The 25,103-nt window shown below is 47.4% G+C and overlaps 1 protein-coding gene across 3 annotated transcripts; it reads right to left on the bottom strand.

The window, feature by feature from the left end:
* Window positions 1-15: 15 nt before the first annotated feature.
* On the bottom strand, window positions 16-25,080 carry LOC131267454 (uncharacterized). Of its 3 annotated transcripts, none has more exons than XM_058270338.1 (9): window positions 24,902-25,080; window positions 11,158-11,478; window positions 4,979-5,079; window positions 4,670-4,879; window positions 4,144-4,590; window positions 3,475-4,077; window positions 2,131-3,380; window positions 1,109-1,836; window positions 16-1,015 (listed from the first exon to the last, which is right to left on the bottom strand). In XM_058270338.1, exons 1-9 carry the CDS (start codon window positions 25,064-25,066, stop codon window positions 893-895), a joined length of 3,948 nt encoding a protein of 1,315 aa, XP_058126321.1. In that variant the 5' UTR covers window positions 25,067-25,080; the 3' UTR covers window positions 16-892. The 3 variants fall into 3 exon arrangements, with proteins under 3 accessions (XP_058126321.1, XP_058126322.1, XP_058126320.1); XM_058270339.1 differs by having other exon boundaries at window positions 2,131-3,362; XM_058270337.1 differs by having other exon boundaries at window positions 16-1,836.
* Window positions 25,081-25,103: the final 23 nt, after the last annotated feature.

Here is a 25,103-nt window from a genome sequence, read left to right as displayed (position 1 = left end):
TAATAAACAGTGACGTACTCTAGCAATCTACCTCCCCTTCGTGGTTTATTTCATACGCACATCATATTGAATATTGAACATATACTCAACACGCCTCTAAACCTAGCTAAGCAGCTTTCCAATATTCTGGTGCGGCTTTGTTGGGACACAATTTCATTTGATGGAAAACAACACCCACAGCTCACAATACACATACAAAACAGTGCGCTAGGACAGCTTTGCCAAGCGCATGCCTTACAACGGGTACTGTTAGCGTGCTGCTACTGATAGACACAAACATATAGCCATGTTTATGTCACCTTAGTCCTCTGCTTATGGTTGTATGAATGCTAGTAGTAGCATTTAAACGGCAACGAGCAGTGCAGGAGGGTATCCTTTGAAAGGAGATAAAAGCAAACTATCGTAACGTAGGAGAAAATATATAAACAAACCTTAGAAGATGTATCCCATCACTATCATATCCTACAATGACGATGGAGATCATACAAACGCCATATGTTTTTTTACTCACGATAAATTACCAATGTAAAATTTCAAACAAACTCGCGTTTCACCCTAAATTCTTCGTATGTCACCAGTACGAATACCACCACCTGCTTGGTGGCGAATCATAAGCAAACCAAAACAAACACTAGTGAAACGAAAAGCCCTAATCTCTATGATGCCGGATCGCTTCTTCTCGCAAATCGTAGGATAAAAATGAAAGCACCCTCTTTGGGTCCGTTTTGCCGAACCATTTTCTGCGGTGTGTTGCCTAGTGGACACGAGTAGACCGGGCCGGGGGTGAAGAAAATGGTGAACGCTGAAGAAGCAGTGGATGAGCTCAAGCGTAGAGAAGCGCAAGAGAAGAGTGGAGCGGAGAGAGAGGTTGGTTGGATTTGGCGTGATCAATTTACTCGCCGAACCAGGTGTAGTGGTGCTTGTTGGCAATCTGGGCCGGGCTCAGGGGCCCGAACTGGCCGTACTGCGCGGTCGGGAATTGGATGTGAGCCGGCAGCGGTTGCGTGGGCAAAACCTGCAACGGGAAAGACGGGAATCGCTCAGTGCTGGTCGTGTCGTGCTTGATAGTGGCGTACGGCGAGCTAGTGCTAAGCGGCGTCTTCCGCACCTGTCGGCTGGAGGCGTTGTGGGCCGGCGGCGGCACTACCCGGTTGTACGCCGTCTGGTAGGGGGCCGCTTGGGACACGAACACCGCCGACCGGCGGTACATGTCGCCCTGGGCGTAGATGTCCGGCTGGGGTTGCTGCAGGGGCTGCTGCTGGTGCGGATGCTGCTGCAGAATGACGCCGGGCGAGCTTCCGAGTGGCGTGTTCGCGCTTGGCTGATGCTGCCGGTAGACGGCGGCTGCGCTCGGGGTACCCCAAGAGGTCGCACCGGTCGGAGTGCTCTTGGCGTGTGCGTGCGGTGGCGGAACATGGCCAAGGGATCCACCGCCACTGCATCCACCACTGCTACCGGGATGCTGTTGCTGCTGAATGGCTGCTGCGGCTGCTGCAGCCGCTGCTGCCGTTGCGGCCGCCATAGTCGAAGACGAGGACGACGAAGACGCGGATGACGGCATGTACGACGAGGACGACTCGCGCTTATGCCCTCCTCCACCGCCGTAGTGCGAGGACGACGAGCCCATCGTAGGCGGAGCCCAAGACGAGCGCTTGTCCACCTGCTGCTGCGAGGGATACTCGTACGCCACAAATTCACTCGGTTCCTGCTTCGGAATATGCAGTGGTTGTCCACCGCTTCCACCTCCGGACGAGGGCAACAACAAACACTCATTCTGGGCCATTGCTAGCAGACGTTTCTTTTGCGACTGGCCAGCATGCTGTTCGTACTTGATGGCTGCAGAGAAAGAAAGAATATTGGATATTCATTGGACATGACAAAATTAATATTTAAATCTAAAATTACTCGATAACTTTTACACTTTGCCTGTCAATGACCCATACAGAGGGTGACAGGCAATTCAGGTAAATAAAGTAGTAGGCTATATTAGTTGTAGGAAATTATCCTTAAGGAAGTATGATCTATTTCTTATTTGATTAAAAGCAAGGCATCAAATTTTACCAAAAATCGCTTGTCAGGCAAAGTGTTTAACATGGACTCGGATGAAAAGGGAAATAAGTGAAAACTCACGCTGATGCTTCGGACTGCGGCGCTCTCCTTCGCCATCGCTATCACCGACGGTGACGCAAGCCGTCGCCGTTGACGACACATTGGTCGATTTCCGTTGACGACCACTGCCAGAGCTTCCACCGCAGGGTGCACCGTTACTGCCGCTGCCACCACTGATGACGCTCATGTGCTGCTGAGGTTGCGACGGCATGTGATACTGCTGCTGCGGTTGCTGCTGCTGCTGTGATTGATGCCCTCCGCCATTGAGCTGGTTAACCGACGATGAAGACGAGCTGTGGGCAATATTGGACGACGAAGAGGACGTCTTGATGCCACAACCCGAACCATTGCCGCCGCCACCACGGCAAGAGGACGACGATTGGTGTCCTCCACCGTTGCGATTACAAGTCTGCGACGTCGACGACGAGGACGGCTGATGGGAGGACTTCGCGGTGACACTGTGCTTCACTTCCGGTGTTTCGTCCTCACTGTCCGAAATCGTAATGACAGCCGTAGGTGACGGTGTGTCGTGGATCGTGATCGTCTGCTGCTTGCTACCGCCTCCTCCGCTCGCTCCACCGTAGCTGCCGCCATGCCCACCATGATGACCATGGTGGTGTCCGTGACTGTGGCCACCGTGATGGATGTGTCCACTGCTGCCACCAGTACCGTTGTGATGATGATGGCTTCCACCACTTCCACTGTGTTGAATGTTGCCACCCATAACCATCGACGAGCCACTTCCACCGTACGACGACGTGGACGAGGAAGAGTGATGCGTCGGAACATTCCCCGAGCCACTGATCGAACCCGACGAGTCCACCGGTTGATAGTGTTGCTGCTGTTGCTGCTGATGGTGATGGCTGTGGTGACCGCTGCCACTTCCACTCGTCAGTTGCGGTTGCTGCTGGGAGTGGTGATGATGATGGTGATGCTGCGGAACCGGGATCTGCGCCTGCTGAAGCGGTGGAGCTTGCATCTGTTGGCTGCTTCCACTGCCACCGCCACTGTGAGGTTGCGGTACCTGAGACTGCGCCTGTTGCTGCTGTTGCTGCTGCTGATAGAAGGACGACGACGAAGATGATGACGAAGCCACCGCTCCACCGCTTGCGCCGCTGGTGCTAGCCCCATTGTCGTGATACTGCGGGCACATATGACTCCGGTTGTACCGCTGGTGGGGCGGTGTGTTCTCCTTGACTCGCTTTTTAACCGGCGACAATTGGTTGTTCTCCTTCTTGTCGTGCCGGGAAACGCTGGAATATTTGCGAACACTAAACAATATTACAAAACAAGCTCAACAAGCGAAAGAAAAGAAACCCTATCTCCTTGTAATGACGAGAGGACAGGGTGGGAATGGATACTTACACCAGATGATGCACCGGTGATTCCTTCTTCGGCTCGTGATGGCTCGTCTGGATGTTGAGATGCGGGTTCGGGTAGATACCCTCGAGCTTCAGGAAGGGCGCCGAATCGACGATCAGTGAATGGGCCGGACCGGGCTGTTGCGACCACGATGGTACGATCGCCACCTGCCGGCCAGACTGCGGCCAAGCCACGTTGGGCTGCACGGCGTTCGTGAGTAGCATCCGCTGCCCGGAGGAGGGCTCTACCATCGAAACCGGTACGGGTACGTTCACGTACTGCTGCGGGGGGACCTGCAGTGGGGGCTGCATCGACGTGCCACCAACGACCACGTGCTTCGTCGGACTCGGCATCGTCTGATAGCCCGGTGGACACAGGATACTCGACACGAGCTGATGCTGGAAAGCATCCGGACGCGCGTTACTGTACTGTCGGCCCACATTTCGTCCACCGTAGATCTGGTACAGATGGTTGTCGTACGTGGGCGCCCGTTCGCGCACGATCCGCTGCACCTGATTGTTGAACGTGATCGTCATGTTTTCGGTCGTGTTCGGCACAAAGTTTGTTACGAGCGTCGCTGTCGTCGGTTGTACACTCAGGTTGTACCTAAAAATACAAAAACCGTTACCATTTCCGCTTCTACGTGAGATAACTTCGACCAAGCTTTCTTACGTATGAATCATCGAATCCGTACGACGACAAACTTCCATCATCTGCACCGACGCCTTCACGTTGTTGCAATGCGCATAGTCCACCAGGTGGGCCAACGTCGCGAACGAATGGTTCAGCGCTTCGCCCGGCGTTATGCGGCGCTCCTGGTCGATCGTCAGCATGCGCTTCAGCAGATCGATAAACTCCCGGCGGTCCGTCTTCTCCGCCAGCAGCTGACCGCCCTCGATGTCGGTCGGTACGTTCACCTGCCCGATGTCGTCCAAACAGTTGAAGATGTACTTGCGCGCCTCCTTGCTCTTGTTGTTCGTTTCCGCCTCGTGCTCTTCCGGTGTCTTCAGCCGCCAGAACGGGTACGTCGAGTCATTGTCCCGGTAGAAGAACTTGGCCGTCTTGCTGGCGTTGTTCAGCATGTGCTCGGTCGGTAGACCCTGTGTCTGCGATATGTACCTACGGAGCGGAATGAAAAAAAAACGGACACTTAGAAACCAGAGTTCGCTGCCTCTTCGACAATTCGCTTTAATCTTACCTGATTTGATCGTACTCAGAAGACCCGGGATACAAGGGCCAACCCAGGAACAGTTCCGCCACCACACAGCCGAGCGACCACATGTCGATCGCCTCGCAGAACGGCAGGCCGAGGATGATTTCCGGGGCGCGATAGTAGCGCGACTGCAGGTACGTATTGCACACCGTCTTGCTGACGTGCGATGCCGAGCCGAAATCGATTACCTTCACGCTACATTTTTCGGGCGTGACCAGCGTCACAAGAAAAAAGGAAATAATCATAAATTAGCATCGATTTTAGAGGCTCCGAGAGATTTTTCCCATCACTTACCGATACGGTTGTCGGTTGGGATCAACCAGCATGATGTTTTCCGGCTTCAGATCGGCATGTATCAGCCCCAGCTGCTTCAGCTTCAACAATGCAGTCAAAACCTAGTGTGGACACGATGGGAAGAGAACAAAAAGGCAACATTTAAACACTGTTATTCCTGGGAGAATTATGTAATATTTCATATTCGAGACGGTTATGAAAACTGGGTCATTAAATTTTAAAACCATCCTTCTACTGGACATGAATCCACGTCGTTAAACTTAACTGGAGTGTGTTCTTCCGTTTCATAAAGTTGGTTTCAGTTTATCAGGCAATCAGTTTAAAAAAATGATGAAAATGTCCTAAAGTCAACATCGCAAACGAACCCGCGCGTGCCAAATGATGACCCCGAGAGATGTTTCATTGGGTCGCCGCACTGACGCCGCACGGTCTACGGATGGTATAACGCGGCTATATGGTGCTCTCTCCCCATCAACCACTATCGACGAACGGACGGACGCGCGCGTTCAGCCAGCTGGAGCCATCATGCCGGTTTCCATCTCTTTATAGATTCTAATCCCCCGGACATCGCCGTCACATCCGCTCGCTCACATACTTTTACTGAGCGCGGCCGGCGAGTGGACTTGATTTGAAAAGTTTTTCGTCAACGCTGCTGACGCCATTAGGCAGCCGTCCACCATCAGAGCCGCCGTGCACCACAACAACACGCTAAGTGCATATTACACTGCCTGCTGGTGGAAGTCGACGGCGTGAGGAAGACGGCCGGGAGTCGCGTCCAAAAGCTCCCAAATTAAGCATTTTATAACCATGCCAACCGGGAACGGGAAACGGGACCAGTAATGTTGGGAAAACGTCCGCGCTCCGTTCGCATGGTGAACTCCCGGCCCGTTTGTTCTTCCGTGCAGCGTCGTCTAGCGTCATGCCACACAGCATATCATCCGTTGAAAGCATTGTTGGCACACTATCAGCGCTTTGGGGAGAGCGTTGGAAAAGTTTCATTCTTTACCGGCTGCACTTTGGCTACAAAACTATGCAATGGATTAGACTAGGTAGACAGGGCTCCCTTCTCCCAAACGAAGGGCCAGTGACTATGTCTCTATCTTCCAATCAACCTTTATCTCTCCCTCCCTCTCTATCTCGCTATCAGTTTAATTTCCATTGCGCAATTGTACTTGAGAAGAATCGACAGCCCTTCTTCTCCCACGTCCGAGAGGCAGCTTCCTCCCCTCGCCGATACGCATCGATGTTCCCCCATCGGAATGGAGGCGAATAGAACTGGCAACATCAACCGACGCCATTCACCGGGCGTAATGAGAGCGCGGTGTGCAGAAAACAAAAGTTCCGTCGACTAATTTATGCAATTTACGGTATTCAAATGATGTACCCGCCTAGCCTAGTCCAAGCCCATTGCTGGCGGCGCGCACTGACCCTCTTTTCGTTTCCTTAGTTTCCTATTTTTATTCTCCCTTCCCCCCCCCCCACTGGGATCGATTAGCAGCCACCCAAGCCAGCGGGTGTTGTGTTTGTTGGCCTAAACCCATCGCCATCGTCAGCATCAGCATCATCATCATCATCATCATCATCATCATCTTCTGCAGAATGGTTCGCTTTATGACGATTAATGCCGAGCTGGTGGGCTTTCTAAGATGACGTTGATTGTTTATTGAGCATCATAGGGGTTGCTTAATGACTGAAGTCTAGCTTCGATTGATGTTGGTGTGGTCTAGATTTTTGAAGAAAGAATCAAAATTTTACCACGATGCTGATTGCGTTTATTACATTGCGGTCAAAGTACGTGCTACCGAATAATACATAGTTCGTAGTTGATGTACAAAACCGTAACGGAAGTAATAAAAACAAATTTAGTTTTAAAACTATGACGATTTAATCTTATGGCCAAAAACTTCAAGTGAAGTTTTTTGCAGCGAGTTGATTGTTTAGTTTACATTGATTGAAGAGTTGAAAATCATTGATTTGCAAAATTATTAGCGGGGTTTTATGCAAAAAAAACAACAAATCAATGTAGTACTACGTTGTAAGTTTCAACCAAAATTGTTCTAGGTTTCCGTTAAATGAACACAACGCCGTTAGTTATATACATGAATCTAGTGAAAGGGCTACAATGTAAAGTTTAATGTTAATTTCTATTACTAGATTGTTATGTACCAATAAAACATGCAGAACAAAGTCAAAATGTAATCACGGGCCCGAGGTATATCCAATTGCTGCTTTAACACAATAACCCCGAGTAGTCGTGTCTAACAGCAAACGCTTTTTACGTCGCTTTTCCAAACACACAATTGGACCGTAAATTCAATTAATCGTATGCAGTCGGAAGCTATGATTTGAATAAAAATAAAACGAACACAGTTGTCTGAAGGCGAGTAAAACACACTGCTCGTACAGAGAAAAAAAAATCACAATCAAACCGCAGCGAACCACAACCAGATATCGTAACATTCATACCACCCCCAGTGATAGAGCGGGACGGGAAGAGAAAGCATAAAATATGCACTCGCAATCAGTGGAGCTTAGTGTAGCATTTTATTGTAATCCAACACGGTGCGCAACAGCAATGTGCTACTTTCTACTGAAAGTATTCATTAAAAGGTAACATAGATGTAAAAACCCAGCCCTTCAGCTGCAGGATGATGTCGGTCAGGTGATGCGAAAACCTAGGATCAAAGTGCAACATACATTCCACGTGCTTTTTTTTTTAAATGATTGCCCGAACACAAAGCATATCACCCACTATCGATGGGATGTGGTGTGATGTTTGCGGCTGCAATCCAATAATATATTCCCGAACTGGCGCATTGCCTTTCGGAGCAAAATGAGGTGGCACAAAGTATCGGCGTGAAATTATGTCATAACAGAGAGGCACGTATGCCCTCAAGCCTTCGCAACGCCTTCGTCACGGCGACCTCGTCCGCTGGTAGTGGTACACCGATAATACTCAACTGACTAGGCCCAAAAATAGTAGCAGCCCGCCGCCATCAGCGGCCGCGAGTTCGCTTTGGTGTAGCACGCCATTTTTGTGACATGATGATAGATCGACCAGCGGAGCAACTTGTTCCACCATTTAGGGACGTATCGGTCCGCTTAACGATGACACAACGCACAATGGCACCGGCAGGGTTTGTATGAGTGTGAGGTGAAGTAGAGTCCAGTGGTAAAATGTCCTACATGTCTCATGGTGGAAGTGAGCACCATGTTTTGACGATCGCCAAATCAACCCCTCAGACAAAACCCTGACAAACGCCGAAAGTTTGAGCCCGATGAGAGCGATAGTATAAAGAAAAATATACATGCATTTATTCTGGTTTAATGTTAACCTTATCCGAACTCTTCGACGAAGACGATGCGTGAAGGTAGAATGTAATAATAATTGCATTTATCATGCATGCTCTGCATCTTTTGTTAGCATCTTCCAGAAAATGATAGTACGAAGTAAATGATGGTCGGAAAGGTAGGACGTAAATTGATGATGATTGCACATATCACTCGAGCGAACGATTAATCAGCATCTTTTCCAGTTTACCAACACCACATTGGATCCGAAACAGGGACTAACTTTTTTCAGATGAAACTAGGGAAATATTTTCTTCAAATAAGATTTGTTCAAGCCACTTGTTTTGAAAGATAAAGCCGAGTGTAGTGCCAGGTTTCATTGGAAAACTTTTACATATTTTGACTACAATGAACCTTTAGCTTTTCCAAACTAAGGATGGCTTTGCTCAACATCAATATCGAATTAAGATAAAACATTCTCAATCAACAAAACAAAATGAAGCAGAAACACTAAAATTATTGCTCTCCATTTAATTTGGATGTCACTTGTTATTTACTACCTTGCTAATTTATGAAGCTAAATTAACTTTAACTAAAGAAAACAAAACTGTTAATCAAGAACTATTGCTTGGTGAAGGCACTCTTATAAGGACGAAAAATGAAACCTGTTGAGATCGATTGATTTGTATCATTCAACCAGGCCCCCCCGAGGGACGACGACGCCGATCCGATTTCAGCATAAAGATATACCTAGTACCGCTCCTACTCTTCCTCCTACCGTGCCTCTCTCTCTTTCTAAAACGTGCCTCCAAAACTACCGTTAGCCCGCGCCGACGGAAACGACTACACGGCATGGCCGGGGTGTTACCATCAGAGCTCACGCCGGTCTGGTCTGGAGGCTGGGCACGGGTTTTTCTTTTTCACTACCTTTATTGGGTCAGGCCTACGCTCCGGGCGCACCACCGCTGGCAGCATCAAAATGAAAGCTGAAACATAACCTTCTTCCACGGGCGCACTATCGAAACCCTTGCTGCTTTCCCGACGGATCGGGAGACGGGATGTGAAATATCTGGGCGATCGCACGGTTCGCAGTGCTGGCGGAGTTCGTCGTGACCGACTGGCGGGCGCACCCGGGAGAGCGAAAAGATATATCCACAGTCAAAAATGGACGAAAATAAAAACGAAAACGAACTGGTGCTGGGCTCACGTCGTCCGCACACCAAGGTGCCGACGAGGAGCAGCAGGCAAGATTATTCCGTGCACAAAATCATATGCAAATTTCACTCCATTGAGTCCAGGGGGGGAAAAAAGTACACCGAGCTACGGTTTCTACAGTAGAATTCGCAACCATAAGAAGCAACAACGCCAAAGTAGAAGAGATCAAATTGAAGAAGGTTGAATGGAGATTGGGTGGCAAAAAATAACACAGACATGTCCTACATCCTACATGGTGTGCCCAAGGAACGAATACGATGATGATGACGACGATGACGATGAAACCGATTGACCAATGAACCGAATCGTGGGTACAACGACGATCGCTTGTGTTCTGCACCGAGAAGACCGATCGGTCCGGCTTCTTGAAGACAGCAGCCGGGTTGCGAAGAAGGCCAACAAAACCAGCAGTGAACGGATAAATGAACACCGATCGACTGACTGATCAACAACAAACGATGACTTTCATTCGCTCGAGACGAGCGGAGCGAACGTGCACACAAAGATCAACCCATGGAACGCGGCGGTGTATCGTTGCTTCAGCGTTGTATTAATTACTAAATGTGAAACACACGAGGAGAGATAACTCCACTCCACAGGGATGGTACCTTTTTGCACCACCCGAAAAAGTCATTGTCCGGTGCGCGTCGATTGCTGCTTGCCATGCTCCAAACGTCCGCAGCAGCATGCGTTTGGTGCATATTAACATGCGGGTCAATGATGTTAAGCTGAAGTAAAAAAAAAAACATCGTCAAAAACAACATCGCTACCCAGGAGAAAGGGCCGGCATTCACAGGCCTTTCGTTTCGTTCGTTTACGGGGCTCCCGAATAAATCGCTGATTGTAATCGCGCAGAATATTCGGGCGCAAGCAGGACGCGACGAACGAGACCTAAGCGAACCATCCGGGATGTGACCAAGAAATTAATGTGCATCCCAGCCTCGGCGAAACAGGTTTCGAACATGCTCACACACGCACACACAATAGGCCAATTGATTTTCGGCCCCGGAGGGTTCGTTTTCGAACGGAAGGAAGAACGAAATAAACCAAAAATATATATGATAGCGTCTTCTTGAGTCCGATGAACAACGGTAGCAGTTCACGAGTCATCCGAAAATACACGCATCTGCAGGCGAGAGCTGGTGACCATCAAACACGCATGACCCGGTTAATGATGGGTTGCCACTTTAACGCAACGCTATGGCTTGATTGGTGAAACGGGTTTTATAATATGCAGGCACTAAAAATAGAAGCATAAAATCTCATTATTATCGTTGTGACAGTCTTATCAACAAACAAAAAGTCATACAAACAACTCCAGCATAAGATACTTTGCGTAGACCACCACAATCTTTAGCGATAGTTCAAAGGTTTGATAAGCAACTTCAACCACCTTATTGTGGTTGTAACAGCAAAACCCACAAAAACCACGATAGCACAACGTCGGGGGCAGTAACCCGGGGGAAGCTCCCAAGAAGAACAAAGGTTTCTCTGGCCAGGGTAGACAAAGCGATCTCTTCCCACGACGACTTGAGATGGTGGCTAGGAACCAGCACTGTCATATGCTTAACGCCGCTCACTAATAACAGGCAACATTATGTTGTACCGACTGATGACCGACCGATGTCACCGCTTAAATGTTCCCTCGCTATTTCCAAGATGGAGCTGCTCACCTGCTGCAGGATCGGCCGGATATACTTCAGCGGCAGCGGCGAGAATTTGTTCTGCTTCAGGAAGTCGTACAGGTTCTGCTCGAGCATCTCGAACACCAGGCAGGTGTGGTTCTTGTGCTGGAAGCACTCGAACGCCCGCACGAAGTTGAACTCGTCCGCATTCTCCTGGCTGAGCCGGCTGAGGATCGACACCTCGATCTGGCCCTGGCGTGCGTAGGACGGGTGGTTCTTCAGGATTTTGATGGCGACGATGTCGCTCGTGCCCTTCTTCCAGCATTTCACCACCTGCCCGAACGTGCCACGGCCGAGAAATTCTAGGACCTGCGGAGGAGAAATATGAGAAGAAAAAACGTGATGAGTTATTGTGATTTCAGAAATCTGAAAGTTGGTTACGGCGAACCAATGCATCTAAGCCTAGTCTAAAATAAAAGCTTTTGGTTTATACTTCATACGTTCACCTGTTGTTCTACAGGTTGATATGGAGTTCACATTCACAAGCTGAGGTAACATAACAACTTTAAAGTACTCAAAGAAAATGATAGTATCCCTGGCAGTGGAACATAACCATAAACGGTGCCATATGTACAAGCGGTCCGGTTCTGTTTCGAACCTTCAGATGCAAGGCTTTTTTTTCAGAGCCCGCCCTACCGATCGCTGGCACTGCTTTTCTTTCCTCCCCTAAAACCGTTCCCCCCCACCATTAATGTGCTTCCGTCATCATGACCCAAAAGCTAACGGAATCGCATCGCATTCTGGGCCCGTTTGTTGGGCCCGAGCACCGAAACCGGAGGAAACGGATGGGATGAATTACCCAAAAAGCCACTCGGCGGCAGAGAAAAAAAACAGCAACTGATGAAATTGTGAAAGTAGGCAAAAATCGAAACAAGTCGCCCGGCGGAAAGGCACACACTTGCACACATCCCGAACACGTAAAACATGTTTTAAACGAGCCGGTCACGAATAAAGGTAAATGTTCTTGTTTGGCAAAATACTCTCGACCGAAAACTACAGCCCAAAAAACAAACAAACAGGTAAACCAAAAACACCGGACGGCGGCGGATCTGGCAAGCGAAAGGGCAGGCCAGCAGTGTTTTTGAGGTCGCGCTTAACGACCGGGGTGCGATTGTTGTTTTTATTTTAATACTTTTTTTTTTGTTTCGTTCAGCGATTCCTTAATTTTACTGACAGCTTTCAAAAAGGAAACAAGAACAATTTATACCACTCTGCGGGCGGAGCAGCAGCAGAACGGGTTCCAGGTTCCAGCTCCCAGCGGTTTCCCAGTGATGTTTTATTTCCCCTTGGATCAAAACAAAAACCAGTTCACCAAGTCGTCGGCGGCGGCGGCGGCGACTACTCCACCTTCGCCAGGCTGATAAATAGAGTTAAGAACACAACTGGTTCGGTCGGTTGATTAATTTATTTCATTCTATTTGTTTTTAAATTTCGAACCCACCACCAGCGAGACCTCTAATGATGCAAATCGCGGTGAAGGCGCCTTCGGCGATACTTCTCCTTGGTTTTCGAACGTGCATAACAAAGTAGGACTCTGCTATCAGGGAAGGTTGGACTTGCACAGTGTAATAGTACGCCGTCCTAAAGTACCTTTGGAGGATCGATGTTTAACAAAACAGTGTCATATGAAAGCATTTATTATTCACCGGCATATGTTCCGAAAAATATTTACCAAGCTCACAAAGTCAAATTGATGGTGTATCGTCACTTTTGAGGGCAACTGTAGGATGATACAATTGTTCGAAGAGAACTAACACGATCCTACAAACCTTGGGCATCTTCGCAATTTTCAGCTAAAAATCAATGTCTCAAGAGTTCATGCGTTGTGATCCGTTCAAGCGAAAACATTTCAAAGTGTCTTTGAAAAAATCGTCAGTGGCCCCACCACCCCTAGCAGCACCCCTTCCCCCCCCAGGTTTTCCTTTTCAAGATTTTCGAAACATCGAAACCTCAAGCTCAAGCTTGAGAGGTAGATTTGATATCCGCACGGATAGTCAGGCCCGAAACGGCCGTTTCCAGATGGCCTTTTTCCTCTCCGGGCCATTGCAAACCACAAATCAGATAAGGCCGTACACCCAGCACCACCACCCCACGCCCCCCGTCCCACTTTCCGTGTACATTGTTGTGTTGCTAGAGTAAGTGAGTGAGGTTCTTTGCGAAACCTTCGACCAACACAAAACGCTACTCTCTCTCTCTGTCTCTCTCGTTGTGACCGAATGGTGTTGTGGCCACACACCATCCCATCTTGCGCGGGTTCAGAAAGTTTTTATCTTCTTTTTTTTTACGGGGGGCAACAAACAACTTGCGCCACCCAAACAGAGCAAGTCGCGCCAGCAGACATGAAGAAAACGGTGCGAAATCATTTGCACCCAATTGTCCCATAACTCATCAACACCACCCCTCGGACTCGGGGAGGGCTAGAGAGCGTTGTGGGAGGGGGTGGTTGAAGTGGTTGTTTCTTGTTCAAAAAGCACAACCAAATTGAGCAGCCATGGCCGCTAGGCGAAGGAGTTGAGGTTGCATTGCATACAATGGCATTTCGGATGGTGGCGGAGGAGTTTGCTACCGACTCTGCACACGGCAAGGAACAGGCTGGCTGTGCTTGTTGATCGCGATTTGCGAACGGCCGCTACCGGCGAACCGTATTCTTCTGATGTTAATGTGCCCGGGAGACAACCGTTTCCCAGTGCGGCCAGCGCAATCTCCGCTCGTTTCGTTGTACAATTATCTGATGCAGATCCGGGCGGAATCTACCGGGCACGCTATCGGTGCTGCGCAATCGAATGCTGATTTTAGCATATTTGTTTCTAAAGAATGGTTTGTGCGCAACAATGTCGTGGCGTAAAACGGTTGCTTGGTGAGCACACACTTTCAACAATGTCATCCACCATCGAGCACAATACAACTGTCGGCCGGTAGGAGCAAACGTCGATGGCGACTATTTCCTTAAGGTCGAGAAGAAGAGAATGGACCATCTATCCAACCACGGCACAAAACTGTATCGAACCGTCGTCAGCGAAATTTACCTTTTTCTGGTCATTTTTCTTTCAACCCCCAAACAGTCAAAAACGCACCGCCCGCGCAAAATTATACTCGAAAAAGGCATCTCGCAACCGTTTCACAACCACGCACTGGCGTGTTTCCCAATTTTGGCTTGCCCATTCCGAACCAGATTGGGCCGAAAAAAATAAAACCGGACTCGGAGTAGCAAATTATCCGGTGCGTGGCATTTCTGGTCCAGAAGGGGGGCAAATCTGTCGGAGATTTTGATTGGTAACAGAAGCAGCTCTTCGAACAAAGCTCTTCATCTGCTACTCATGGACTAGAAGCCAGTGGTTCTCAATGATTTTCCGAATTTGCGAAGGAAAGCTATTTGCTGTGATATGTATCTGTGATACATATCAATTCTGTGATATGTAAAAATACCAGATTGTGGATGATCTGCAGGCAAATCATTGAAAGAGTTACTTTTTAACTTTTTTAATTAAATTTAATTATTTTAATTTTTTAAATTTTTTAATATTAACAATTTGACGTCCGCAAAATTCATGGTGTCACAACGCTTTACGACCGGTGCGTTTGCACCAGTTTCTTTCAATCTGGCCGCCATGTTTATGCACTTTCTTTTTTTCTATATCAAAATGCTCTGCGAATTTTATTACATTCCATTGAATGTTTATTTACATCCAGTATGTGGCGGGTGTCATTTGACAGCGTTGACAGCACACCAAAATGATGTGATCGAATGAAAACAATGTATGGGGTCTGCGGACCGCAAAGTGTTAAGTATTCGCTTTCTTTACGTAAAAACTTGTGGTGATGATCAAAACATAAAACATTCAAAAACAATAAAACGAGTAAGAACCACTGCCCCAAGGGTTGGCAGCATACAGACTCTAGAGTAAAGGGTTGCGAAATAAACGCGTGGTGTCAGTTGATAGGTTTGGAAATGCCCTCACACAATACACTTTATGAACTACTGTACGAATGTTGACGCAACCACCGCTAAACCCGAAGAATGTCGGGGTTTTATGAGGCTTTTGAACCTTTCCACCACACACAATATTAAAAAGCCGGTTGATTCCAATCACATCAGTATATCGACCTTGTATGAGATACGAGTAAAAACTCTAGTGAAATGTATCAAACTGACGAACGATGGCAGCTCTTTCCAGAACAGCCAGTTAAGTGTTGCATATGACATGATCAACTACTTCGAGGGTTGAGATTTTGGCTTTCTTTCACGCTTCACAGCCAGCTCCAAAAAGACGAAATACTTTGATCACGAACCAACAACGAGGGCAGAGTTGCTAAAAAAAAGGGCAAGCTTCCACCATTCATCAGTGCTACACAACAATGGGAAAACGTTCAGCTGAAGTAGATTGGCCGTTGGGTGGGTGGGTGTTTAACCGACCCAAACGGCGATAAGATAGCGCCGCATGGTTTCGGCCCTTTCGGCCATTGTTATAGCCTGTCGGAGTAAACGTACGTCATAAGCGGACTAGTGACCCCGTACGTGAACTTACCCACCACCATACTCTTGGTCCACCAGTGTTGAGGGGTTACTGCTAGCTGCCGTACGTTCGCTAGGTGCTCCCTTGCTTAGGTGAACTCCGGACTTTCGGCAAAACTCCACCGAGATCCCACCGCCATCACATTCATTGTGTGCGGGTGTCAATACGTCAAACGGAGCCGTCAAAAGTTGAGCTAGCTGTCCGCCGGCTCGGAGGGGAACCCGGAGGTTGGTTTGCGGGTGAAGTTGAGCTTACGTATAGATTATAGGAGAAAGTTTGCCAGTTGGCAAAGAGCGAGCATACAACACTCGCCTGTTACCGAGGTCGTGCCGAGTGAGTCCGCGGTGGAGATAATGACCGCCAGAGTTGTTGTTGTTGTTGTTGCTGATGGTGGTAGAAATTATTCGCGGCACATCATCCACCCATCCATCCATCCATCGATCCATCGCCTGGCCAGCTGGCAGATGGAAGGGAATGTGTGTGTGTGTGTGAGTAACTATTTATTTACGTTTCCATACCCCGCCGTTGGGCCTACGATTTTTCCAACAGCGAGCAACAGAAGGCGAAAACACATTACAGCTTGGCGCAGAAAGTGAGGGGGTGCGCGGGTTGGGCACGTCAACGAAAAAAAAAAAACCGCAACAGATGCCCGCATAAGACCCCTCCTCTTCCTCCTTCAATGAGCGCCACCGCGGTGAGAAAGCCGGATAAGTATCATGTGAGGCTGTTTCGCTGTTTCTTTTTTTGTCCAAAACAAAAACAATAAAAAGCAAACCAATTCATTCGAATTGTAAAATGTGTGAGCATCACAGTTTTTGGCCTTAACCGTACAACCAACATGTCACACACACACACACGGCTCACACAAACGCACGCGTCCTTTTAGCTTTCCGAGCGATACACGATCGAAGGTCCACGACATCTGCATTATGTATGCGACACCATTGCTCCCGCTCTGTATTTTTATTTCGAGTGTGTGTGTATGTGCACTGCAGTGAACAAATAGGTAAATTATTATGCCACCGAACAGTGTTTTATGTAAAAAAAAAAGTTAAAGCACGTGGTTGGCAAGTACGTCCATTGATTAACTTTTGTAAATCAATATACGTGCAATGTTATTGCAAACCTTTCAATGGTAAAGTAATGTACCTGGCCACTAATGGATCTCCTTTTTTTATGAACCCTTTTTCATTTGTTACTGATGAATTAGTATCATGGTTTAGAAATCGAGCAGTTTCGAACTTGTATGGTTTTCACCAATTCTCAGTTCGAAACCGGAGGCTATTTGTTCAAGTCAGTTCTTATAGGGTGAACCGGTGTTTAATTTAATGCGGTGACATTATTACCTTTTGAAAAGTTAAAGGAATCAGTCCAGGTATTGGTTTGCAATTCAACCAATCGGCAAATAGACCCAATGGAATATTGGACAACGCTAGTACCATAATACTTATCACGGAAGTCGGAAAGAAAATGAACAGAAAGTAAGGAATTGAATTTGTAAATAAGAGTTGAAACTCTTGCAAGAGTTAGGATCTGTACAGCATTAAATCTCTGCTTCTATTGCACGTAACTCTTGGTTCACGGTGATTTTCATGGATCCGTGCCCCATTACATCTGATGGATCGAGATTAGGCACCGTCGTGTTCTATCAATTCCGTGCGATCGACCGCGTGCTATGCAGAAGTGGTTTGATGGGAATCGCATCGGACGGATATGGCACAGACGGTCGGGGGAGGATCGGGTAGCTACGAACCGCAAGTATACAAGGCCTACGCGGTGAGGTTGTGATACCAAGCTGCAATGAAACCGACACCGAAGCTCACCGGGACGAGAGTTAATGTGTCCTGGCATGCAGTTAATATCGCCCCCACTCAGTTCGTCAGTCTTATCGAGGTCAGCGTAAGAATTGACATTCCCGCGCTGCGCTATCGCCGGTAGCATATCTTAAGACTCTCCTGACATCGACCGCCAAGCACATCACGTTCGATAAAGCCACGAGGAGCCTCTGACTTCTAAGCCTCGCGCCGCTGTGCGGAAAGGTTGACTAGACGCTGAAGCAGGAGGCAGGAAACCTGAGTGCAATGGTGCTGCCAAGACCGGCTAAACGTCAGACCGGTCTGGTGAATATAAACTACATCGACGAGCCAGCATCGACTGATAGACAAACGGTGACGGGGACGACGATCCACGACGTCTTTGGTGGGTTTGTTTTTTTTTCTGTCTGAAGGGAAAAGGTACCACACACCGGTTTCTTATTTTTAAGTCCACCCCAGACGGCCAGTAGTGTGTGTTGTCTCCGCAGTGCGTTGATTCCTATTATGCCGACAAAATGGAAATAAACGCCCGAGAACCCGCCACCGCCACATTGGCCTCGATCCGGACCAGAGCCTGCCCCGGCGGTTGTCGTCCCATGATGGGCAGGAAGAAAAAAGGATCCAGTTTCCAGCCGGGACGCACAACCGTTAGCGTCGGATGGCTTTGAAACAAACAGATTATGCGGACCCAAATGTCTGGCACTCGCCGTGGTGCTGACGCTGTTCGCTGAACTTGGATATACTTTGGAGAGTCCGAGACTCCCGGGACCGATTGGTTGGTTGGTTGGCCACCCTCTTAAATGCAAAAACTACCCCCGAACACTGATGGCACTGCGACAAATCATATTCTTAACGCAGACGACCGTTGCCCCTAATCGTAAAAGTGTTATCGTAAAATTACAGATTTCTTGCCCAACGAACCAAGTGGCTCTGATTAAATAAACTTTCCAAAAGGGTTTTTGTTGTTTGTCTGGGGAGGAAACACGCAACTGAATCTATTCTTTACACTACAACGGTGGTGGTTTTCAGTTTGTTTTACTTGATTTTTCAAATTTCTTAAAACTCCAGAAGCTTGAAAGCGTTAGTAATATATTTTTTAACAACACAATATATGTTCCTCAAATAAAAATTTAATTTTCCATACATAGTTCGAGCTGTTTCACTCGGATATTAGCCTCTACATATACTAAAAATGCTTGCTCAAACCGATGGGACGCCCGGGAGCAGACACCAACAAACACAAACCCTCAAATCGCGCGATCGGCAACATAAAAGAAACCCGGGTGACATAAAATGGAGGCGCCGCTAGGGAACCCCCGGCAAAAATTCATGCTGCTGCTGCAAAGGAAATCCATGGTGCGTCTTGCAAGAAAGCGGATACACACAAGTGCAAACAACAACGCCGCCACCGTCGTCCGGGTGGTGCACAAAGGGGCAACGAACGCCAGCAATTTGCGTCAGCCAGCGGTTTTTATTATGTTTGTTTGTTTCTTGCTATTGATATTGCAGATTTCTTTTCCTTTTTTTCCCCCCCTGCCCTCTATGCTGTACCAAGCGGCTGTACTGTACTGTTTTCTTCTTTATTTGCCCTACACTTCACACACTCCAGAGGTTCCCGTATGCATTTACCGTATATGCCTAGTGTTGTGTCAAGTAGCTCTTTTCATTGAGCAGAGCAGAGCCTGCTCGCTCAATTAGATGAGCAGAGCGAGCCACCTAGCTCAGCTGCTCAGCTTGCTACTGAGCTGAGCTGTTGTTACTGAGGTGGCTCACCAACTGAGGTGGCTCACCTATTGAGGTGGCTCACCTACTGAGGTGGCTCACCTACTGAGGTGGCTCACCTACTGAGGTGGCTCACCTACTGGTGGCTCATCAAACTCAGTTGTGCGGTGGCTCAGTAAACTCAGTTGTGCTGGTGGCTCAGCAAACTCAATTGTGCGGTGGCTCATCAAACTCAATTGTACTGGTGGCTCTTCAAACTCATTTGTACCGGTGGCTCAGTAAACACAGTATGTTTTATGTCCATGAACCGACAATTGAGTAACATTGTAAAACTGATAAGTTAGATGGTCAAACATGTTCGTTTAATGCGGTTGGTAACACGTTAACCGCCATGTCAGTCCCTGGGTACTGACCGTTTCCGTTGGGTGAACTTTTCGTTCACGCCACGTAGGTTCCTTGGGACTGACAAATCTATGAGTCGTGGCGGTCGATTAGTGTCGGCCCGCCAGTGTCGGTCCGCCAGTGTCGGTCCACCAGTGTCGGTCCGCCAGTGTCGGTCCGCCAGTGTCTGTCCGCCAGTGTCGGTCCGCCAGTGTCGGTCCGCCAGTGTCGGTCCGCCAGTGTCGGTCCGCCAGTGTCGGTCCGCCAGTGTCGGTCCGCCAGTGTCGGTCCGCCAGTGTCGGTCCGCCAGTGTCGGTCCGCCAGTGTCGGTCCGCCATTGTCGGTCCGCCAGTGTCGGTCTTAGGCAAAGTTGAAGGGTAAGACTTTCCCCTTCGTGTCCTCCTTCTTGTCTCTCCTTAGTTTTTGCAGGCCGTTTGCTCTGAGCGAGGCGCGGATATCACGGCGCGTTTGGGTTATGTTTCTTTTATTTTTATTCTCTTTGTCGCACTTGTACGGATTGCATGCGCGTATGTGTGATTGTGCATGGGTCTATTGGACCCGTTAGTTTTTTTGGGTTATGTTTTTTTTTGTTTTTATTCTCTTCTTCGCACTGGTACGCATTGCGTGAGCGTATGTGTGATTGTTTACGGGTTTATTGGAACGTTTGTACCAGCTTTGTTTCTATAAACTGCGGTTACTTTTTCGTCTCGTTTGCGTTTGAAGCTTATTCGTGTTATTGCTATTTTTTAATATATTTGTGCAGCAGAAGCATGTAGCGGAAAGCATGACAGTAAAAATAAGGATGTTTTATATTAATGATTTGGCTCTAATTAACGTCGCTACACATCTGTACGGATTTTTACGAAAAATAATCAATAAGGTCCGAGGCATGTAAAATTACACTGGGCCCAAAGTTAATCCGGACGCTCAAAAATGAACATCCGTCCGATTTCGTTTCCGTTTGTAGGTGTTGGGAAATTCTTTACTTAATCGAATTTCAATTCGTCAGGAAAAACACCTTTATCTGTTATCTTATGCCCTAAATTAGTTACGACTGATTTGAAAAATTTACATTTACTGGGGTTAAGTTTAAGATTATATTTTCTTAATCTACAAAATACTAGGCTACTGAAATGATGCTGTGCACTGCATCCAATAACAATTATATCGTCTATATATACAAATACGAGTTCAGGTGTCAACCCGGCCATGGGTATTGCCATCATTCTTTGGAAGCTGTTGGGGCTAATGTTTCGTCCAAATGGCATTCTTGTGAATTGGTAATAGCCTGAAGGAGTTGAGAACGCTGTATATCTTCGCGAGTCTTTGTCGAGAGAGATCTGATGGAAGCCTGACATAAAGTCTAAAATACTGAAGTACTTGGCTCTTCCTAATTGATCTAAAATTCTGTTAAGCCTTCATAATGGAAATTTGTCAGTCACGATTTTCTTGTTTAACTGTCGAAAATCTACAACTTATTTCAATTTTTTGTTTCCTTCATCTGATTTCTTCGGTACCTTAAGAATTGGTGAGTTGTATACTGAGACAGAATGTTCTACAATGTTGTCTTTCAGCATTTTGTCGACTTGCTTGTCGATTTGATCTGCTTGTGAATGGAATTGTTTGTAATTCGGAATGTAGGTTTTTTCTCCTTCAATTGAATTTGTTGTGTAAAAGTTGTTGTTTTTGATTGGATCAGATTAGCAGCACAAAAAAAGAGCAGTTCTTCGGAGATTTTGCGATACTTTTTGAAGTTTTATACTATTTAATGATGTCTAAAACTGATAGTTTGCTAATGTAAGGCTAATTCCATATGTTTGAAAACTTTTTCCATGATAGTTATGATAGATTCGTTATGATAGATAAATGATGATTTTTCGTTCCAGCAAAGTTGTGTGACGCATATTTCAACGAAAACTTCAATAATCGAAATCGAATCATCCGGAAGCTTCTAACGATGCGCAAGAGTTGTCTGAATCGATGATAACAAATATCATGAATCGAACCTTACTTACATACCACTTTAGCTAACAAAAATACGATGAAATCAAACTATCCGACTTTACGTTTGGCCGTCAACATTCTGACCTTTTCCACTCTATTGTTTATAGTGCCGCTTTTGGAGGATTTTTTAAACCTTTTTTTGCACGTACTTCGTAGCAAGGTGCACCAAGAAGATGCAATGAACAAACATCATTATTATCAGTTCTAAGTACTCTAAAATCGAGCACAAAGTCGGACGCATGCTCATTTTTGAGCGTCCGGATTAACTTTGGGCCCAGTGTAATTTTACATGCCTCGGACCTTATTGATTATTTTTCGTAAAAATCCGTACAGATGTGTAGCGACGTTAATTAGAGCCAAATCATTAATATAAAACATCCTTATTTTTACTTTCATGCTTTCCGCTACATGCTTCTGCTGCACAAATATATTAAAAAAAAGCAATAACACGAATAAGCTTCAAACGCAAACGAGACGAAAAAGTAACCGCAGTTTATAGAAACAAAGCTGGTACAAACGTTCCAATAAACCCGTAAACAATCACACATACGCGCACGCAATGCGTACCAGTGCGACGAAGAGAATAAAAACAAAAAAAAAACATAACCCAAAAAAACTAACTGGTCCAATAGACCCATGCACAATCACACATACGCGCATGCAATCCGTACAAGTGCGACAAAGAGAATAAAAATAAAAGAAACATAACCCAAACGCGCCGCGATATCCGCGCCTCGCTCAGAGCAAACGGCCTGCAAAAACTAAGGAGAGACAAGAAGGAGGACACGAAGGGGAAAGTCTTACCCTTCAACTTTGCCTAAGACTGGCGGACCGACACTGGCGGACCGACACTGACGGACCGACACTGATCGACCGCCACGACTTATAGATTTGTCAGTCCCAAGGGACTTACGTGGCGTGAACGAAAACTTCACCCAACGGAAACGGTCAGTCCCCAGGGACTGACATGGCGGTTAACGTGTTACCAACCGCATTAAACGAACATGTTTGACCATCTAACTTATCAGTTTTACAATGTTACTCAATTGTCGGTTCATTGACATAAAACATACTGTGTTTACTGAGCCACCGGTACAAATGAGTTTAAAGAGCCACCAGTACAATTGAGTTTGATGAGCCACCGCACAATTGAGTTTGCTGAGCCACCAGCACAACTGAGTTTACTGAGCCACCGCACAACTGAGTTTGATGAGCCACCAGTAGGTGAGCCACCTCAGTAGGTGAGCCACCTCAGTAGGTGAGCCACCTCAGTAGGTGAGCCACCTCAGTAGGTGAGCCACCTCAGTAGGTGAGCCACCTCAGTAGGTGAGCCACCTCAGTTGGTGAGCAAGCTCAGTTGGTGAGCCACCTCAGTTTTTGTTTCAGAGAGGTAGCTCTCTGCTCAGTGAGGTGAGCAGAGCGGCTCAGGTAGCTCATCTGCTCACTACACAACACTATATATGCCCCCGGTAGTCCGGCGAAGACAGTTATTATATATGCTCGTGGTTGATGTGTGGAGCGGTTTTTTTTTCCTTCTCATGTGTGTTCGTGAATGCTGCTGCTGGGCTGCTCAATGTTCTTAATTGCAATCATCTTTTCCGTTATCTCAGTGGCCGCCAGCAGATACGCCACTCCCCGAAGGCAGAGCGGCGCGATTCAGCCGTCATTCAGCTCTGACTTTGCCTGCGAGAATTGGCAGACAATTAAGGGAAGGAAAAACTAGAACCGCAAAAACAAGCGATTCCCCTAACCCGTGAGGCGGTATTCACAATCGCAAGCTATCATAAACCTTCTCCTGGCCGTTTCGCCGTCTGGCAAAAGGTTGATATTGGACGTGGAAAAATAAATCTTCGGGAAAAATTCATTAACCTGACACTCGATCGTAGGGAGAGAACCATCGATTTTCGGCGAATGCCAGGATGTATATGCCCCGTGTGACAAATCGCCCCAAAGAGACACTGGCGCAACGAGTGTCTAATTTTAGAAATCCGTCAAAAGACCACAACATGCCGGCGATGAGCTGGTAGATAGAACCACACGCCACATGTCTACACGGACCGGTTGTTATAAACGAAGAAATGGATGTGTGCCTTCTTCTTCTACGCAGAGAGAAAGTCTGAGTGGTAATGGTTTTGAGGGGCCAAATCCAAACAGAAACCCTTTCTACACCTGAGCGGCAAGCAAGCAAAAGCAAACGTCGTCCTCTGAAGGCGTTGTGGTGCTGAAGGTTAGGAAGGCGTGCCCCGGTCCAAGAAGTGCCGACAATTAAAGCACAAAACCTTCCACACAACGATGGTCTCGCACTCTCGTGGCAAGCCGCGATTATGTGTGTGTGTTTATCGCAAGGTCTGACCAAACAGTCGGACAAGGCGGCACTTTACGCCGACGACGTAGCACAACAACGAAAAGGGCTTCCATAAACGTCGCACTCTGCGCGCGTCCTCCAGACGACCCGCATGCGTTTGTGTGTCTGTATGTTTGCTACCACAAGGGGACATTCTCATCTGGGTGGCGAGGAACCAACACGATTTTGGCGCACCCTCCCCTCCCCCCCCTCGCCAGATTTCGATCCGCCCCGGGGACAGGGCGTAGCGTAAAGCGAAACATTTTATGGCTGGCTTTCGTGCCGCACTGATTTACGACTCTCGCCGGGAGACATACGCCGGTCGGTAGCTGGGTAGCTTGCGAAAACAATTATCCCAGCCCCGAAAAACAACAAGGTACGTCGAGGTTCGCGAATGACAGTTGAACACACACAGAGCCCCGCAGGCCGATCGGCGGATGGGTTGTAACCGGCAAACATTTAGGCGATAAACTGTTAGGAAACAGCACAAAACTAGAGCTATCCGATCAATCGTAACACTTTTTGGGCAATTCTAGAACCACACAAAACTACTGTTGTTCTTTCTGATCAGGATTCTGCACCATCCACATACATAAGACTAAATCAAAGAAGACACAAAACGTGTGGAAATAGATTTCGTCAGATCACTTTCCATCCATCAACAATTGTTAAGGCAAGATCCTCAGAACAAATTCTTGGCAATGAAAACTTCAGAATTATGTCTAAGTCTTAGGTATGACTGCCATTACAGAATTTTTGAGACAACGTGCATCTGATCGATTAAAAAGATATGATGTTGCGGAAATAAGTGTAAGAAACGTGGAGAAATGAAAAGAACCAAAGGATTGTCAAACAACCGGAGTAAAATCTATGGTGACAAACAAACTATTGGCAAACCTTTACAGATATTAGAATTTCGCGTGTAGGCGATGACTACTAACGACCACACTTACCTCATACTGGGCGGACAGGGAGTACAGCACCTCGTGCTGGACCAGATGGTAGTCGCCATCGGCACCGCTGCTCGAGCGCTTGCTGGAGGTCTGCGTGTTGGCATGACCTCCTCCGGTTGCAACCTTAGAATGTGCCGTCTTGGAGCCGTTGGACGGGGCCCCCATAGCCCCGGAAGTAGCAACCGTGCCGCTGCCTCCACCA

Source organism: Anopheles coustani, chromosome 2 (assembly GCF_943734705.1).
Source record: "Anopheles coustani chromosome 2, idAnoCousDA_361_x.2, whole genome shotgun sequence".
Taxonomy (NCBI): Eukaryota; Metazoa; Arthropoda; class Insecta; order Diptera; family Culicidae; genus Anopheles; species Anopheles coustani.
The sequence above is the reverse complement of the archived record's forward strand: the minus strand, read 5'-3'. Positions and strand labels throughout refer to the sequence as shown.